The following is a 17,733-nucleotide window of genomic DNA, read 5'->3' as shown; positions in this document are numbered from 1 at the left end:
ACGGAATTTTTCCAATGTCACACACACATACATACATACATACATATCTGCTGCTGTTTCTCTGATACGTACTTTTCGCATGCAAGTGTGTATTGCGACTCGTCTCGCATAGACTGGTGGCCTACTTTAATATCATCCCTTTATATTATGGCGCATATTAATAATATCGAAAGATAAGAACTATTTAATTTCCATCATAGTCTATTATACTTTTAGAATTTTTGTTTCACTCCAATACTATTATATAAAAATTTTATACTTTATATGTTACATAATAATTTCGATAAAAAACTTGTACAAATATTGCTCCACCTTTATGATCTGATGCAAATTTCTATTTTATGCAAATTATATTTTATATAAATGAATTATATATTTTATAAAACTTTTTTTATATAAAAATAAATACATGAAAATATATAAATGCATCATAATAAAACAATAAATTGAACACATACAACTTAATAAAAACTTAATAAAAACTTTATCTGAATAAATAAATAATTGAGTTTCAATATTGCAGTTAAATTTTAGATGATGATCAAAAGATACTTTTAATTCTGATTTCTCTGTAGAATTGCAAGAATCAATTTCAAGAAATGAAATGTATGTGTTTGAATATGCAATGAGCTTAATACTTCCCGTCTTACAGGAACAAGGAGATTACGATGATTGGGTTGTTATGTAAGGAATTTACACATACGAATCAAAATTGTATTGTGTTCCCACAGGTAGAAGTAATGTACACATTGTTTTACAATTGTGTCAATCTTCTCCGCACAAGAGTCCACACAAGAGACCACTATACCATTCACGCACAAAGGCCATGAGAATACGCGAGTATTCTGGTTTCGCGATCGATCTGTATTATTTTTTAACGATAATCGCAGCAGTATCATAGGCCGTTTTATCGGCACATGTATCTACAATCGCGAGGGCGCGATGTCGTACCCCCGTTATCGCGTCGAATCGTTGATATACATATCTCTGAATCATTTGCGTCAAAAAAACACTAATCACTATCGTTCGGCTGAATCGAGTCCATTAATGCTTGCTTTTATATCTACAAACCCACAATAATCGCCATTACCTCGAAAGCGTAATTACTGTTATTGACTATGAAAAACAGGTACGCATGGAAAAAAACAATACATCATTAATGCTCGAATTTCTGTGAAAACATGGAGAGAAATAATGCGAGTTGACACTTAAACTAAACCGTACAATTAAATAACGCGACACGAATTTCTTTCATTAGAGAAATCAATATCGTTGCTTATCACACGTGTCTCTACTACACTTATCGGGAGTTTTATCGATAATATGATCAAAATACAAAAAAAAATGGTAAAACTGCGCCATGCTTCCGAATTGACGTTATCGAGAAAAAAAATCACAGGTAAATGTCAATTATTTAAATGTATCAACAGTTTTTTTCAAAAAAGCGTCGCAATAAATTTTAAGTTATACAATTATTTTTTCGATTGTTTCTTTCAATAAATTCGTCAAAATGAATACTTCCACTTTTTTAAAAGATTATTACATATAAATCTAAAACCATTTTATTTCACTTAAAAAGACCGTATTCTCATCGCGTATGCTTTATGTAAAATTTTTAGCTGTTTGCTAAAATGAAATTTTATCCTAAATTTTAATTTTTTCACATAAAAGGTATGTTCGAAGCGCAAACAAATACGAGATGAGAAACAAACGATCATTATTTAGTGTAAAATGTATTTTAAGAACACGAACTAATTAATACGATTACAATGCTTATATGATTAAAACGATTACGTGCCTATGTACAGAAGCTAAAAACATCTTATTCATTGACTTAATTAACTAGATGTTCATGTTCGTAAAAATCCAGGACAACGCCGAAACGATATCGACTAAACTCTGAGAGTGAAATTATCATCTTCAAATATCTATATACATGTTCACTATGCGCAATTATACGCTATTAATTGCTTAATTCCATATGTACAAATATCTAATCATGTGTTTCAATCGTTAGAAATATCTCAAAGTTCGTATGACGCTTCTACAGTTATATAACATTAATAAAAAGGAATACTCGTTAGGTAATGAGTACTGAAGTTAAACGTTAATGAAATTACGCGACGATATTGTATATCATAATTAAATGTTACAAGCTCTTTTGTAACAATTTTCGCAATAAATATGTAAAAAAAAGTTACGACTATAATATATTGTAATGTAATTCTTCTTGGAATTCATTTTACTCGAAATATTGCGCGCAAAAAAAATATCATTCTATATTTATTGAAACTGTGTCAAACAATCACTTATCGAACCTTGAATATTTTTGCTAAAAGAGAGATGAACATTTGATCTCGAAAACATATATAAAAATTTCGATTGCGGATAAAACTTAAAAATCTCTTTGATGTTTTATTGATAGAAAATCATACGCCATTTTTTGTTTATTAAATTTAAATCTTCAATTAAATTAATCAATAAATCTTAAAATTTGAATGTGATACAATATATATTGTAATGTCATACATAAGTTCAGCGATTCCTATGACATATTTCGTCTTGATTTATAATTAATATTCACATTATGGATATTATATTAATAATACCAATATCGATGCAGTTCTCAATTATTCAAAATGTAGTTCTCTCGCTACATTATACAGGGCGGAATTTGTAAAATTTAATAACAGCGCAAAATTTAAACTAGTTCAATGAGTCCTTTTTGATGGCACATGTTTTTCATTGGCTTTTCTCGCAATATCCGATTAATCGATAATCGCATATAAAATAAAAAGTAAAAACTTTGTTAAAATTATGCTGTATATATATAGCATACATATATTACAATATTACTTATATTTTTTTAAACGATATCATTATTAATAAAGCCAAAGTCGATTCAAGCGCTACGCATTTAGTGAATTTAACTGCTTCAATATTTTGTTTCGTCGATTTTAATATAATTCCCCAAATAGAAATATAATAAAAATTTTCAATTACTTAACAAAAAGAATGCTCAATGTTTAAAATATAGTGTTTAAATCTAGTTTAATAATTTTTATATTTCAAAAAGAGAGAAAAGAAAAAAATTAAATCTTTTGTATCATTTATTAAATCGAGAATCACGTAGAAATACATAATAAAAATTTCAATTACTTAACAGATAAAATGCTCAATATTTGAAATATACTGTTCAAACTTAGTTTAGTAATTTTTATCTTTCGGAAAGAGAGAAAAATAAAAAAATTAAATTTTTCGTATCATTTACAGAATCGTATTATATTTTTCATTTTTATAATTTGAAATCAATAATTCTAATATTTCACACAAGCTATTAGGATTTTTTCTATCCAAAACTAATTTTACCCACGCTTCTTTATTCGAAAAAATTGTAAGTCAATTTTTACCTTAATAGCAAAAATTTTTGATTTCCTTCCAGAGAAAAATTGAACTTAAAAAAAGTCATTGCAAGAGTAAAATAAATAGTTTGTGATATAAACTTATAAGGAGTAACAGTTGACATAACAAAGTAATAAAAATTGTATTTAAGACAAATTTTAAATAGATTTTACGATCTTTTGCAGTTAAAAAATAAACGTTATAATTAAAATTTAGAATTTTACATTCTTGCATTAAATCTTTCAACTTTAATCTTTTATTTATTTCTTTTGAGTCCAAATTCTATTTTTCTTAAGTGTTTTTGCAGAGACAACAAAATGCGTCATATACAGTTTGTCATTTACATGTGTCAGTCAACATTTTATCGCTATAGTCAACATTTTATCGCTAACTTGAGTCAAGAAGCATAGATGAAAACTTCATTTACAAAAATGGTATGCGTTTTCATCGTGTTCTCGTTGTCATCATTAATGATGCTCGAAAAGGCTCAATGTTGTCACAATGTTGTCAATGTTCACAGCGAAATTCGCTATGAAGTCCTTATAGGCACGTCAGCCATGCTGTTTCGATGTACCCGGTATGTTCGGGTCTTGTCCACTGTTATTAGAATGATCTGTAACATAGAGGGAGATTCAAGTTTTTTTGCAACACATGTTTCGGATAATACAGATGGCTAAAATATAAGCAGCCTAAAAAATAAGCATCGAAAAATCTAAAAAAATACAACATTGTTTTGCGATAATATTATTATGTAACAAAAAATTGTGTTCAACGAAATGTCATAACATTTTGGTAAATTATTAAAAAACATAAAACTGCATCAAATAAAGTATATTATATTTTTGTAAATCATTAAGGCATGATATATAGCACAGGATCAAATGATTCAAAAGAAGGAGAGTCAAATATTTTATAATTTTCTTAATTAATTATTATTTATTATTTACAACTATTTTGCAGAGATCATGAATGATTAAGGAGCGTGAATTGACACCTGTGTCTGTAGACAGCTCCTCAAACCGATCTGATAGATCAGAAAGGCCGGTCTCGGCATGTCGGCCGAGGATATCTGGTAACGCGTTTCTCCTGCCGGTCCTTCCGGTCGACTGAAACTCTTTAGAATTGTCGCCATTCTCATAAGACCCGCCTGGAGTGATCGAGCCGCTCGCATTGCTCGCACTCTTGTCATCGGGCCCGTTCCCAATTTCCTCGGGGCCGACTGGCCCCGCTCGTCTCGGTGTCAGCATCCTCAACACTGGAAATAAACGGCAATCTTTTTTTCGTAATCTATAAGTGTTGTTTCGCAAGCTCATTCAAATGATGATCCTTCAGCGTATATGACATTCTACTATTATACAAAATTTTCAATAAAACATTGTCTGATCTTTATTAAATTTTTCTATAACAGTTTATATAACAATTCCTATAACAGTTCTTTTTTATAAATGTTTAATATTTTGTGTGATTTAATATTTTAGAGATACACACACGAACATACATATATATAAAGAATTAAAAATATTATTTTTACGTATTCATTCCATGTAAAATTATCTCATATAGTAAATATATTAACCCTTTCATCGTTATTTCTGTATATTTTTCGTAAAAAATATTAAAATAGTCAGAATATTATGCATGAAAGCATTTATGCAATGAAATAAATAATAATGTTATGAATATCTTGAAGTCGCTAGTCAAATAAAGGGATCAAAGAAATATAATCGACCAAACTAGCCAGAAATTAATTTATTAGTACGACGTTTCGACCATATGGTTGTGGTCCTTATCAAGTATATACTGGAAAGATTATAAATGATTACTGAATTAGTTAACTGAATTAGTTTGAATATATAGCAACGAATTAAATATAACAATTTTAGTATACCGATGTAATAAAAATCAGGAGACCGGCATGGATGATAATCTTGTAAATTGCAAGTCACATTAAACAAAAACGTTGTTTTAACTAAATTTGAATTCGACAGAAATTAATGCGTCTGTGAGAGACTTCGTCAAGAGACTAAACAATAACGATCTGAAAACTGAACTACGTGACCTTTATTACTTTGTCGTAAATATTGTTTAAACTATCCGTGTCTTTCTGTAGATTGATTAAATTATTAAATTTCTTGATGAAAAACATCTCAGCAATTTCTCTCTTTCGTACATATTTTTCATTATGCAAGATATCGGGTTTCAACCAGTCGAAATCGTGTCTGGATTCCAATCTATGCTTGCTAATGACCGAGTGATTAGATTCGTGTAGCTTTATATTATTACAATGTTCTTTCCCTCGCGTACGTAAATGTCTTTTAAAACTTTATATTATATTACTTTATATTATGTCTTTAAAACTAAATAATTTAATTAGACGCGGTAAAGATTCCTTACATAACAATGATAAGACAAGTGTAGTATACAAATTAAACTGCAAAGATTGCAATTTATCATACATCGGGCAAACAAAAAGACATTTACGTACAAAGTAATAAAGGTCACGTAGTTCAGTTTTCAGATCGTTATTGTTTAGTCTCTTGACGAAGTCTCTCACAGACGCATTAATTTCTCTCGAATTCAAATTTAGTTAAAACAACGTTTTTATTTAATGTGACTTGTGCAATTTACAAGATTATCATCCATGCCGGTCTCCTGATTTTTATTACATCGGTATACTAAAATTGTTATATTTAATTCGTTGCTATATATTCAAACCGTTAACTAATTCAGTAATCATTTATAATCTTTCCAGTATATACTTGATAAGGACCACAACCATATGGTCGAAACGTCGTACTAATAAATTAATTTCTGGCTAGTTTGGTCGATTATATTTCTTCGATCCCTTTGAAATAAATAATCATAAACAACAAAATAAAAATGAAGGAATAGAAAGAAGATAGTTGAGAGCAGTCTTATAGATTAAAGATTAATGATGTTGTTAATTAGATTTCTTTTAGATATAACTCGATAATGTTAATTAAGTTTCACAAAATATAGCAATCTACATTAATTAAGTTTCATAGAATAGAGTAACCTAAAATCAGATGTTAATTAAGTTTCACAAAATATAGCAATTTCTAATCCAGTCAACATTGATAGGCTTGAGATATGATGTAATAGTATTAATTGAGGTTTGTAGCATTAGTTGTATGACTAGTTAGACATAGAAAATGTTAATAAATTCAATATGTGTATATATCACATGTATACACATACATACATACATACATACATACACATCCATACATACATACATATACACAATATATATATATGTATACATACATACATACATACACATATATATATATATATATATATATATATATATGCAACTAATTAAAATCCTTTAATAATTATATTTCTAAAGCTTAACTGTCTCTTCTTACAAATCATCGCATTAAATAAATTATATATATAGTAATTATGTAATATATAAAGATTTTTTTATACACAATTCTTTATACACATTCATTTATTTTTAATTTATTGTTATGTAAATTATAATTTCGAAAAAAAGACAGATTAGTCTTATGATGAACACACATACTTATTGTATGTAAAAAGTATTACAATTAATTTATCATTTCCAAGTTTTTGCATTTCTCTCCTACATTATAACATGGTAGTTTACATTCCTAATTACATCGAAGTATTTTAATTACATTTCACGCTTAACGGCACAAGTACACGCGAGATCGAGTATGAGAAAACATAGCATTACGCGATTAGATAATAGAATCCTCAATATCTTTATGTTATAACTATTGTACATTGAATAATGATTTGCGATTTTACCAGGAAAAACATTTTAGTATCTTTACAATGTTTAATTTAATAATTACATTTAAATATTCAATATTAAAACTTGAATAAATTTCAGTATTAAATACTAAAACTATTGAAAATTGTGGTATAAAAATTATTAATTTATATTTTCTCATGTTTCGAAAAAGGATTCTCAATTTTTATAAATTATTTTTGTATCAAACACACACACTTTCTTCTTATATATATATATATATATATAAAGAAAAATTAAATATTAAATATCTTAATCTTTATGTTGAAAAACTTTATCGTTATTTAAAAATATTTTAATCAATCGCATGAGTGCGTATCTATTTAGGATTGTGAATTAATTCTCCACGAGCACTTACCCGTATCTAAATTTTTCGTTAATTGAAAAGTTTCACCAAAAATCAACACGAGTTTGAATGTATACAGGATGGCGAACAACTAATCTAAAACATTACCTTCTTCGTGAAATGGCAGATATCCATCATCGAGAATTTTATCAGCCTCCTCACAAGCTATCGGAACGTAACCCATATCTATGAGATTCTTGAGCGTGTGACTCGATAAGACGATTGTGTATGACGATGATGATCGCAAGGTCTACTGTGCAAGACTACTACTTCGGAAAGATCGACGCAAGAAAAGTCCGAAATGTTGAGTCAATCACATGTAGTGACGTCAGCACATATACAGCTGACGATGTGGATATACATAGAGTGTATTAAAACTATTGTCGGAATTATTTTATATCTGCAGACATTGGTTAATTTAATGAAAACTTGATTGATAAAAAATCATTTTACATAATTTTTCCATTTCTTTAATATTAAATTTGATAATTAAACTATAAAGAATTTTCACTGAAGCCTTTATTTACAAACTGAAAGAAAAAATAACATTATTTATTAACGGTTTGATAATTTCTAATTTTTAACTTCTAGTTTTTTATTTCATAACTAAAATTTACTTTTTTATCATGATTAAAATTATTACTACGTTGAAAGATTATCTTGTAAAATTCGTCGAAAATTTTCAAATTAAAGAAACAGTACAATAATTCTAATTGTAAGATATATGTGTATAAAAATGTACATGTGTGGTGCATTTATCTCTATATTTCTTGTTGAAATAAACATCGATAAGATGATATCGCGTACAAAAAATTATCAAAATCATACTTGTTTTCCTATTATTTTATTGCAATGTATGCAATTTACATCTGAAGTGCATGATTTTTATGTCATTAGTACAGAAATATTTTGCGTTACGCAAGTATAATATACAAGTAATTACAATTAAAACAGAAAATATCGATAAAATATGTCGTGGATTTAAAAAAATGTTAAAAGACAAGCAAAAAAATAAAAAAATTAATATTTAATTTTTGTGCAAGCGTGAAAATTTTCTACGTTAAGAATCATAAATTTTAAAAGAAAAATTAACTTAGTTACATATACCACGTTTAAAAAACATGATAAATTTTATAAAAAATTAATAAAAAATGTTATGTTAACGCACTGTTAGTCACTTTTTCGAACCGTACTTGTTTTTATCTTCATATGAAGTTAATATCAAAACTATAAATATAAAGAGTTTATATCGCAATAGCGGTGACAAGTAAATTATTTCGTAAAGAGATATATAATTTACTCATACTCAGGTTATTTAATCTAATTGCTCGGAAAAATACGCTATAGCTCAAATAGATATATAGTTGCTACAATTTAAACGATACATATACATTCAGCTTGAAAATATACAGGAATTTAATACAGATGAAGTTAATACAGATAGTGGTCATATGAAAGTCAATAGATCAACATTGTAAATTCTTGTTTTATCTCATTTTACCTATTTAAAGATTACATTGCGAAAACATTAAATATATTACGTAACACAATTACATAATTACAGCACAAAAAATACTGCAATATATCATATATTGTACACGATATTAATTTTATTTACAAACCACTATTTTATTAATAATTAAACTATTTATTAAAATTAATGATTTATTAACGACGTATTTATTACATCACGTATATTTTTATACATCACTTTTTTAAATGCACACTATTAATTTAATTTAATTTAATTTAATTTAATCTAACTTGCAAGATGTATTATCGATTCTGCCACGGAATTATTTCCAGAGTTCCCACAGAGGATTTCATCGCAAAATGATTCACAAAAGTTGTCAGGATGAAAAATTAGTCGAAATGTTAGTGCATGTAAGACGTCGAGAGTTTAGTTAAATTAATTATAATAACAGCACGATATGAACAAACGATACCTTGTGCACGTGTAAGATGTTTTCTCTGATATCCTTTGGGCGACGTATAGCCGGAAATGACAAGGCAATCTCCGGCTGCAGTGAAGAATCGTCGCCGCGAGGAACCGCCGCCATCATCAGGCATCACTTTGCGCAGCTTCACCTAATCGGACGTTTTTTATCGTGTTACAGACTATTCCTATCCATCATCGGAGATGAATTAAATCTGGACGATTTAACGTTCCAACGCGAACCGAGGTCACGCGCTAAGATTTATCGGGTCTGAGGAAAAATACTCTCGTTCCTTTCTGTACAAAAAGTAGACCATTTTCCGGAAGCTACAATGGATCCTAATAACTTATTTCCGATTAAATATTTATTAATAATACAATATGAATTAATAGTACAAATAACATAGCGAATTTTTTTGTTTTGAGAAAAAAGATTTTTATTATTTTTTTATTTTTAAAATTTTTCTTGTTTGTTTAAAATGAAAAATATTTTAAAATAAATACATATTTACAGAGTGCCGTATATAACGTATGAGTTCAAAAAGAAAATAAAATATTTTAAAGAATCTAAATGTTTTTGAAAGATATTATAAAAGATGTTCAGTCAATTTATTCTCTCGCGTAATTTAATTATGTTCTCCAAATTTTTGTTCTTTTTAATAACAATGGACTTACAGAATAATTAATTGCACTTAATATAAATATTTATATGAGATAAGGCAAATTAAGTTAATATAACAACATAATAATGTAACGACGATACTTCCACAGACTTAATATATCGTTGTATATTTTATCTAAGTAAGTCACGTGCGTCTTGAAAAATAATTAGTTTTTTGATTTATCTTTAAATTTAAAATACAAATTTAAATTTTTAAATTATAAATTTGCACTCATATGGCATACATTTCCATAAACCATCATACTGTCGTGCACATCCGACCTTGAAAGATAATACTAGTCATAGCAATACACACATGTCGAGCAAATGCGAGTGAAATACATAGACAATCGCATTGATGCTTTATACTCATTCATGATTCATGGCACCCACACGAAGCGTTCAATATACATGATAAAACTGTTTACATTGTCATAGCTCAGACATCGGCGGACCAATAAGAGAGAAGAAGAAAAGAACGAAGAGAGAATTGAGCAACACAAACGAAAGAGCTAAATACATTGTCATCTGTATCAAGATCGCAATCACAAAAGGCAACGAACGATAAGTTTGACGCTTTCATAATAATTTTACGTAAATTTCCTTAAAGAAAGAATTTCCGAAAGGACCTAGGATAGAGAGATTTTTTCCAGATATCCGTAATCATAAAAATACCTTCTTACAAGAAGTAAAAAACTATAGTTATATAAAAAAATAATTACTTCAAGAACTTTAATATACAAAGTGTTCAATTAGAAAAGTTCTGATACTTAGAAAAATATTTTTTTATAAATTTATCATCTCAATGTTTCTTTGATAAAATTTTTGCAATGATAGTTTCAATTTTTAAGTTTTAAGTATCAATTCTCTTCTAATTTTTTCTCATATTTATCAAAGAATAAATTCTAATGAAATATTAATGTTTCATGTAATATATATGCATATATACATTATATTATACATAACTTATATAATAAATAAATTAATTTATGAGTGTAAATTTTTAAGAGATTGAAAAGGAAATCATATACAATTAAATAATAATTTTTTAGTAAAAATTGCACAAAAAATAATATTTTATACAATGCTTATAAAGCAAATATTTATGGATTAATATGCACAATTTCAAACTATTATATAATATATATTGTATAATGATAAAGTTTTGTACGAATGTTTGTTCATTCTATGTTCAACTAATTAAATATACACCATGTCCTAAAAAGGAAATCTAATTTAAAAAAGAATATAGTCCTAAAACAAGAAAAAGATGATGCATCACGAGGAAAAACCGCTGACGCAAATCAATCTTCCGCTTCCAACTCATAGCAAGCGTTTGCTTACATAAGCAAATACTGATGTATATTGTATACATATATATCCTTCCAATATCTAAACTTATTATAACGTAATGACAACGAAAGAAATAATATATTAAAGATATTTATATGAAAAATTTTACTTTCACATCTTACAAAGTAAATTTTATACAATTTTATACAATACGCAGAATTTTTATTATTTATAAATAATATCTATATTATTCGGAAATTTAAATCTTAAGAAAATAAAATTTTTTTGCTCAAAAAATTATTTAAAAATATAATAGTCCAAATATATGTAAAATAGAGAAAAGAGATAAATATATTTAAAATATATTATATATATATATATATATATATATATATATATATGTGTGTGTGTGTGTGTGTGTGTGTGTGTGTGTGTGTGTAGCGTAAACAGTAATGAAATATTTATAATAACAAAAATATGATTTTATATTACTATTGGTAAAATAGAAAAATAAAGCCACAAGTACTTTTCTGTTTTATATAAAATATTGTTTGAAATAGTTCGTAAATATCTCTAAAATTATTTTTTTGCGGTGTTGTTATGGAGATTAAATCTGAAATTTTAATTGCATTAGTTTCCATATAAATTTGTTATTTCTAACGACACCTCTGGAAAAACTCCATGTTGAAAAAAAAAAAAAAAAAATATATATATATATATATATATATATATATATATATATATTCGTACAGTGAAACTTTATCAATAAATCTGCTAAAATAAAGTCTGCACACCATACTATACGTATCAACGTTATCGATATTACATGTCTAATTTAATTACTGATATGAAGCAAATTATGTTTGCAAAAATTATGTTTGCAAAGTCTTAATGACTAAGACTTAGTCATTAAGACTTAGTCACAGTAAAATCGTCAAATAACGTCAAAAGTGACTATTGAGCATTAATTTTATTCTTCTAATATATAAGAGAAAACAAGCTTTATTTGAATTCTACATATATAGCATTTTATTTAAGAGCTAAAAACAAATTATCAATTTTTTAATTTTGATAAATTTTTTTATCAAAATGATTCATCTATATTTAAATGTATAATATAAAAAAAATTATACATGATTCTCCGCTTTTGATATCATAATTCAACACAACTTCCAAAACAAATTAATAATTCAGAGTTTCACCAATAATAAAAAAATGCAAAAGTTTATTTTTCAATTTAATTTTAATTAATATCTTACTATCGATCACAAATACAAAAACTCCCTTGTTCGCGTTTTTCCAATCATTTATCTATATTTTCGAAAGATTTATCATTCGGACAAATGTGAAAAAAGTATATCAGCTATTTTTAGCGGGTCAGGTAGGTGCTTCGCGTGATATACGTATTTCCTTCACGACAGAAAGCAACGAGCAAGCACAAAGTACCGCCACTCGAAAGAGAGCTGTTGTGTAATGGCGAATCGACTCTTTATTTACGAATCATATATGTAAAGTCATATAACTGAAAAAAGCTCTTTGACTAATTGAAATATTAATAAGATTCATAATTGTTTATTTATAATGTTAATGTTATTTACAATAGTAATTTAACAATATAAATGTAGGGACTCAACTTTTGCACATTTTGTTACAAACTTTATTATTTACTTTGCACTTTACTATATATTTATTTTATTATTTATTTTTTTTAATTAAGAGACTTTTTGATTATAATCGCGATGTTCTAAATTAATTCTGATACATATTCTGCGAATTAAACATAACGCTAGTCAGGAGTAATGTTCTATAAATAGATATATGTAATAATATACATGGAATTCGATCGAATACACACACAGTAATAGTGTTGTTTTATAGAATCAATATTATCCGTCGATTTATCACGGAAAAGCACAGTTTGCCCTCCATTTTGCATAAAATAGAAAAATTCAAAATATTTTACGACAAATAACATATTTCTGTGCTATAATAATATCAACTTTAATATCATATTTTTTTTGCGAAGTAGATTTTACTTATTCACGGTTACATTATCTATGAGAGATCAAACACATTGAAGAGAAGAGCCTCAATGTCGACTACTAATGATAACAATTAACGAACAAGAGGATAATTACAATCTATGCCATCAGAATAATCAATTTCTTCCTCTTTGACTTCTTGGAATTTTTATTATTATCCGTGTTACATGTACTCGTATTTCCAGTTGTCGATCGATACTCTGACAAAGCGAGAGATAAAATGAGAAAACTTACTTCAGATAATAAGATCTAATCTCAGAAAAATGGAGTATTTAGGAACAGTATATCGATTGGCAGTCGTGCACGTGTATTTTTGAATAAATCTCTTTTTTAGCATTTTAATCGAGATTTTTTTAGCTAACGTATTCCGTTTTCTTATCAAACTATTAAAAATTCAGCAAATTGAGATAAAAAGCCTCTTTTAATTATATGACTCATATAAAATTGAACGAAAACATGATAACGCTCTGCATATATCATGCGATTTTTATGATAATTTAAATAATATACATAAGTAAAATCGTAAAGTGGAAAAAAAATGCAAAATATAACGCGAAATTAAAAAATCCTAATTTCTAAATTATTTTACAACCTAATTGATTAAAATAGAAAACATTTGGTCATATATAAATTTCAGTCATGATGAAATTTAATTTCGAAAGTCAAAAATATTTTATATATCTAGTGTCCTTGACCAGTTTTGACCTCGACACATAAACGTTCACGTAATTTAGCCTCCGGAAAATAATCAAGCAATCAAGCTTGCAATAGATCTGTTAACATCTTAAAATGAATCGAGAAAGGTTTCCTTTTTTATTTCTCAATCACGCGTGCATATCGTTTCTCTTTTAACATGTTCCATCAATTATCATGATTATCATACCTGCATTTCGACATGTCCTCATTATAAATGAGAAAGAAGCATAGCAAAATATTTTAATATTTTATATATAGCATAAAATATCAATGTCATAAAATACCTTCTGCAGTTCTATCATATCATCTTTCTTCCAAATTTTTTAATCCAATTTTGAGCCATTCTTTTCAAGAAACAAGAGAGGAAATAAAAAAATTAAATCTTTTAATCATAATATAAATAATTAAAATAAAGATCTTTTCATATAAACTAAACTTTAGAAATGTAAATAAATAATAGAATTTATTTAATTTCAAATAAACTTTACTTTTAATTTTGGAGATTAGTAAAGATGAAGATATTAGTATAATAGAAAATTAATTTACAATAAAGATGAGTCTTTCGACTTAAGAAAAAAAATCATAGATAAAAAATTAATTCGCTGTCTTATTATTAGGCATTCTATATAATATTAAATAAAATCTCTGCTACAGTGATTCTTCTATAATATAATATTATGTATATTTATCATGTGTACTTACGTAACTTCTTAAAAAATGCATGCAATTTTAAGTTCGAATTAAGCGAAGATAGGAATTCATTTATTAATCTATTTATTAATCTAACGCGTTCAAACGAAAGTGTTCTTAACACTTATAAGAACTACTTTAGAGATTGCAAGACGCAATAAATCTCTGGTATAGAATTGCAAGCAAAATGGCGGGGTATAGAAATTACAAGATGCAAGAATTTCAATCGATTACTATTTTGCTCCAATTCGAGCAAAATTGGAAATCACAGATGTCTAGAGATAGAAGAAAGACAAAATGATACCATTTTCAATAAATTTTAAAATTTAACATCGATACATCGATACAAAATAGATGAATTCAACGGCTTAAATATAAGGCCCGATAATTAAATTTAAAAAACTTATCTTTAACGCAATATATAATAAAGAACATACTAGATAAATAAGAAAAAAATGCAATATATATATATAAAATATAAAATAATAATTTGCGTGTGCTTCAAAAAACGTATATCTATATCACCAAAGAAGAATATATTAGATATTGAATTAATCCACGCTGTGTATGTATGATCATAATAGCATCACACAGAATAATTACACAAGTATATCACGTAATATTATATAATATCACGTAATATCATATCATATTATCACATAATATAATATCATATCATGTAATATCACCAAGATGCATCGTTAAGTTTAATATCCGTTTCATATTTTAGCTTCCAGCGGATATTTATTGTTCCATGTAAAATTTAACAAAATTGATATACCGTGATAAATCATAAATCGATAAATTAGCGGAAAACTTGGATTTCTAACTTTGCTTTCAACAAAATCCCATCGCAAAGAAAATCCGAGTTTCGCTTCATTGGAAAACAATAAATCGTGACTACTGCGGAGAATTTATTTCTCGTTAGAGAAGATTTCATGGGAGGATGAAGCCGTACCTAGTATTGCGCATTTTGTATTTGTGTCACGATGTTGTCTTCCCTCTCACGCCCGCGCTCTCCCACGATAATGAATGGAAAAGGAATAAGAGAAACACATTTTCGAGAGACGCCTCAAATGGCCAGTGAAAGTAAAAAGAAATAAATAAAAGAAAAAAAACGAAACTCGCGACAAACTAAGAGACGACGAAACCTTGTAAGCTCCGAATCGGAGAGGAAAAAATGGGCGGCACGACCTTCCTTTCTTCCTTCTTTCCCAGAAGTGACATTACGCAAAGTCGTCATCGCTCTAGGCTGGGCCATAAATGAAGCCACGCGAGGGAGAGAGCGAGCGAACGAGTCAGTCGCGCGTACTCGCCGTGACGCGTGCGTGACGTTGGCGCCGATTCACAGACTCACCATCGAGATGTGACGTTGTCGTTGCTGCGTGTCGTCTCTTCCGTGTGCGTTATCGCGACCGCACACCTTTGTCAGACGCGCGTCAACGCTCAGCTGTAGGCGCGAGTAGCGGGCCGCCGCCGTCGCCTGCTCGCCGGTGCGACGCCGCCGGCGGGCGGCGAGGAATACGTGTGTTGTTTACGCGTTGACGAGGCGAGGCGTCGTGCGACGCGACGCGACGCGATGCGACGCGACACGACGCGGCGCCGCGCGGAGCGACGCTAGTGCACGTCTCTGTCTCTCGCGATCCTTTTCCCCGCGTTCGCGCTCCAAAGAATCGATACCCTCGCGGGTACCTCGCGTCACGCCGACGACGGGGCACGTGCGAAGGATGAATGTCGGAAATACCGTCCCCTCGATCGGAGCAACACTAGGAAGTCTCCCTCGCAATTACAAGGACGACGAGCGCGTCGTCCTTGTCATCGTCAAGGCACGACGAACGTAATTAACGGCCCGCGCACTTTCCGCGGGCTCGCGACTGGAGGAGGTAATGGTCGACGAGGCGCGCGACAAAGACGGCGACATCGCTTCCCGATTGTCAAACATCTGACTTTGATTCGCTCCGGTCGGCTGCCGACGGGTCACAGCGTTGGCGGTCGGCGTCGGCGGCGCGCGCTTGTCGACTGAGCGCCGTCGAAAATAGTCGAGCGCCGCCGAAAATGGCCGAGCGCCGGCCGGCGTGTTCCGAGAGAGAGAGAGAGAGAGAGAGAGAGAGAGAGAGAGAGAGAGAGAGAGAGAGAGAGAGAGAGAGAGAGAGAGACAGAGAGAGAGAGATGCAGCGACCAACACGTAGATATTTTTTAATATAAAAAACGTAAATATGTTGCCATGTAAGCTGTTTCTCCTTGTTAGTAAACTGTGAATGTGTAAAATGATTTTTGTCATTCAAAATACCATTATTGAAATATTCAGCTGATTTTATAAGTCAGAAATAAGAATTTTTAAACACGTATCTCTCTTTCGTATATGTTAGTCTTGACATAACAATGTGACACAACATGTATCGCTCTTCGAATATAAATTTTGGAAAATTTCTTTGCAACTTTCAAGATTTATATAACATATATGTAATAAAATATATATAAATCTTATATATATGACTTATATATATTTTGACACATGTATTCGCGAATGAATCGATTTCGAGGGAGAACGCGAGATACAATGCGTAACAGGGACGTTTGTTTACGCGACCTTGACATATCAAAAAAGTCCATTTGTCGTAAAATAATGCTCGAAAACATCTGGAGCCTCGCCTAGAAATGTCAAGAAAAGTTCGAGTAAAAGAGCTCGTAAGTAATAGACAATAAACTATCAGTCACAGCGTGCATATTTGCGGTACTCGTGATTGCTTACAGTATACCATTGTTAACTCTTTTTATCGTTGTCGACGCGACGCTAAAAACGGATCGGTCAGGGCATTAAACGAGTCGCCGAGAAGTTCAACAACACACGCGACCTGTTTA

General features: G+C 29.4%; 1 protein-coding gene across 3 annotated transcripts; it reads right to left on the bottom strand.

Moving 5' to 3' along the window:
* Positions 1-3,583: 3,583 nt before the first annotated feature.
* Positions 3,584-16,842, bottom strand: LOC105259235. 3 transcript variants are annotated; one of them, XM_025414824.1, is made up of 4 exons: positions 16,229-16,404; positions 9,500-9,641; positions 4,397-4,657; positions 3,584-4,015 (listed from the first exon to the last, which is right to left on the bottom strand). In XM_025414824.1, exons 1-4 carry the CDS (start codon positions 16,229-16,231, stop codon positions 3,954-3,956), a joined length of 468 nt encoding a protein of 155 aa, XP_025270609.1. In that variant the 5' UTR covers positions 16,232-16,404; the 3' UTR covers positions 3,584-3,953. The 3 variants fall into 3 exon arrangements, with proteins under 3 accessions (XP_025270609.1, XP_025270608.1, XP_025270607.1); XM_025414822.1 differs by having other exon boundaries at positions 3,589-4,015; positions 9,500-9,786; positions 16,229-16,842; XM_025414823.1 differs by lacking the exons at positions 9,500-9,641; positions 16,229-16,404 and adding an exon at positions 7,662-7,925 and having other exon boundaries at positions 3,588-4,015.
* Between the last annotated feature and the right edge of the window lie 891 nt (positions 16,843-17,733).

Source organism: Camponotus floridanus, unplaced genomic scaffold (genome assembly GCF_003227725.1).
Source record: "Camponotus floridanus strain SB8 unplaced genomic scaffold, Cflo_v7.5 scaffold9, whole genome shotgun sequence".
Lineage (NCBI taxonomy): Eukaryota > Metazoa > Arthropoda > Insecta > Hymenoptera > Formicidae > Camponotus > Camponotus floridanus.
The sequence above is the reverse complement of the archived record's forward strand: the minus strand, read 5'-3'. Positions and strand labels throughout refer to the sequence as shown.

Excerpts from the sequence above, each read along its gene's own strand:
- LOC105259235 (XM_025414824.1), bottom strand. Across the intron at positions 4,658-9,499 it reads ACATCTTACACGTGCACAAG|TGTTGAGGATGCTGACACCG; the intron begins GTATCGTTTGTT and ends GTTTATTTCCAG. Across the intron at positions 4,016-4,396 it reads GGAGCTGTCTACAGACACAG|ATCATTCTAATAACAGTGGA; the intron begins GTGTCAATTCAC and ends TCTATGTTACAG.